At 55.0% G+C, this 2,368-nt stretch overlaps 1 protein-coding gene across 1 annotated transcript in view; it reads right to left on the bottom strand.

The window, feature by feature from the left end:
• CALHM3 (calcium homeostasis modulator 3) overlaps nt 1–1,327 on the bottom strand; it is a 5,385-nt gene extending 4,058 nt beyond the window's left edge. The window contains exon 1 of the mRNA XM_003787198.1: nt 1,041–1,327. Within this exon, the coding sequence (XP_003787246.1) occupies nt 1,041–1,327 (287 nt within the window). The remainder of the gene's footprint in view (nt 1–1,040) is intronic.
• Between the last annotated feature and the right edge of the window lie 1,041 nt (nt 1,328–2,368).

Here is a 2,368-nt window from a genome sequence, read left to right as displayed (position 1 = left end):
AAAAAAAAAAAAAAAAAAAAAAAATGGGCCTGGCAATGGAGCAGATTCAGGGACCAGGTGAGAATTCAGAGAGGCTGCACGCTCAGAGCACTTAGCGCAGAGCTTGGCCCTGGTCTGGTGTGCAGTCAGCCAGGGCGCATGGTGAATGGCTAGGCTCCACAAGTGAGGCCTTTGCCCTCGGGAGCTCACACAGAGGGGATGCAGCCTTTTAGCAAATCATTGCCTCTTGCTACCTGAGCGACACTGCTATGCATGTCCTGGGATGTCCTTTGTGTGTGGTGAGTGATGACCCATGGCTAGGATGACAGATGTGGTGCTGGGACTCAGAAAATGGTACTGCAGGAGGAAGGCTTCAGAAGAAAGTTTTTCTCTGACCTCTTACCCTCCTGTTTCTGACCCCTCATTCTTCCCCAAGGCTAGCCATAGGAACTAGAATAGAAACCAGAACTTTTCCTTTTCCCCAAAGATAGCCATAAAATCCAAAAATATTACTCTAGCATTCTCCCTGCCATTCTGTCTAAAAACTGGCCATAAAGAAATTATCTGGGGGTGGTGCCTGTGGTTCAAAGGAGTAGGGCGCCAGCCCCATATGCCGGCGGTGGTGGGTTCAAACCCAGCTCCCGCCAAAAACTGCAAAAAAAAAACAAAGAAAGAAATTATCTGGGGCTTGGCACCGTGGCTCATGGTAAAATAGGTCTCTGTGAGCTGCTGATTCTTATTTGAGGAAAGATGAGCGGGCATGCCTGCTAGTGCCTGTGGGGTGGGGGAGACCCCCACAATGTCCACAGGGGATGGGTGGGCTTTGGGAGGGCACCTGGTGCCTTCATAATGTCCACAAGGGTGGTTAGGCTTTGGGGGTGCACCCGGCAATGGCTGTGGGTGGGGAGGGACCCTATAATGCTCACAGTGGGTGGTTAGGGTATAAGGGGTATACCTAGCAGTGCCTACGGGGAAACCCTCTATTATATCCACCATGGGTGGTTGGCTTTGGGCTGCACTTGGCAGTGCCTGTGGGGTCCCTGAGTGGTGTGGGACTACACCTGATTATGCCTGGGTCCTTCCTCCGGTGCCCCGAGGGCTGGCGCCACTCCTCCATCATCACCACGGACTGCCGGTTGGCAAGGAGGCCGCAGAGGAACAGGGCGAGCGGGGGCATGAGCAGCAGGCCCAGGCCATAGAGGGCATTGTAGCGTGCCAGGCAGGGGCAGTTGAAGTCTAAGGAGGAGTACAGCTTGACGGTGACCGCGGCCAGCAGCAAACAGATGCCGTTCATCACCGACTCTGAGCTCGACTGGAAGTGCTGGAAGAGCAGGCGAAATCTATCCATGGCTCCGGTGTAGGCGGGTAGACAGCTGTGGGGCAAGGGCTGTGAGTGTTGGGGACGAGCCTGGGCTCTCTCTCCTCCTCCAGTGGCCTGAGGCGACAAAGAGGAAGCAGCATCCAGCCCAGCCCAGCCTGCTGAGGTCTGGCTGAGGACTGACAGCAGAGGCAGGCTCTCTCCACCAGGCTCCCCTGCCCAGCCTGATTATTCCTTGTGCCACTCCCCCCTCTAGGGTGTGAGTCATCTCCATGCCCAGCCAGTTCAAAGCACCTCTAAGCAAATGGGCCCAGCCCTGTCACTCCACCCCCCAACCCCCCAGGCCCACTCTTCCTCTCTTAGGGCTTGGGGCTTAGGCCAGACAGCTGGTGGGGCTTCCTGCTGGGGACAGGCAAATTCTGGGTGTGGTAAGGCAAAGACGCTGATAGAGCCAAGTGTATTTTCCCATCTTGGTCAAAAACATGACTCTACTCAGCTGAGCCCAGGGAGATTTCATGTTGGCTCTCATATCCTTGCCTGAAGGCTTTCTGGAGAATAGACCTGGGTTGAGGTGTCTGGAGACGAGGCTGGAGAAGTCAGGGGGGGTTGTAATTCTCTCCTGCATCTCTGCTGCTGCCCTCGGGGCCTGGCTTCCACCTGACCCAGGTCTGCCTAAACCACCGACCTCACTCCTCTGCTTAGCAAGACTGGGGTTCACATGGCCAACTTAGCTTGGCACTCAAGGTCCTCCTAACTGTACCCAGACATGTCTTCCTGCCTCCCCACCTTTGCTGACATCATTTTCCCTGAAAAACCCTAACCTTCCCTTCTACCTGCTGTCCAAGAGGCAGCTCAAATGCAGCTCCTCTACCAAGCGAGCCATGCAGTGACCTCAGCTCAGCAATGTCCCTACCCCACCTGGCCCTCAGCCTGTTGTGATCCTTCCCAAGTGTGAGGGGTGGATTTCCCAGTGAGGTAGTACGTGGCCAGGACAGTAACCCAGCATCTAGTGTGATGCTAAAGCACACAGTAAGTGACAGCAAATGTTTGTTCTTCACAGCATTTTTTCCC

This window comes from Otolemur garnettii, unplaced genomic scaffold, assembly GCF_000181295.1.
Source record: "Otolemur garnettii isolate 467f Iridium unplaced genomic scaffold, OtoGar3 scaffold00021, whole genome shotgun sequence".
NCBI classification, from domain to species: Eukaryota; Metazoa; Chordata; class Mammalia; order Primates; family Galagidae; genus Otolemur; species Otolemur garnettii.
This window is presented reverse-complemented; position numbering and strand designations above follow the sequence as displayed.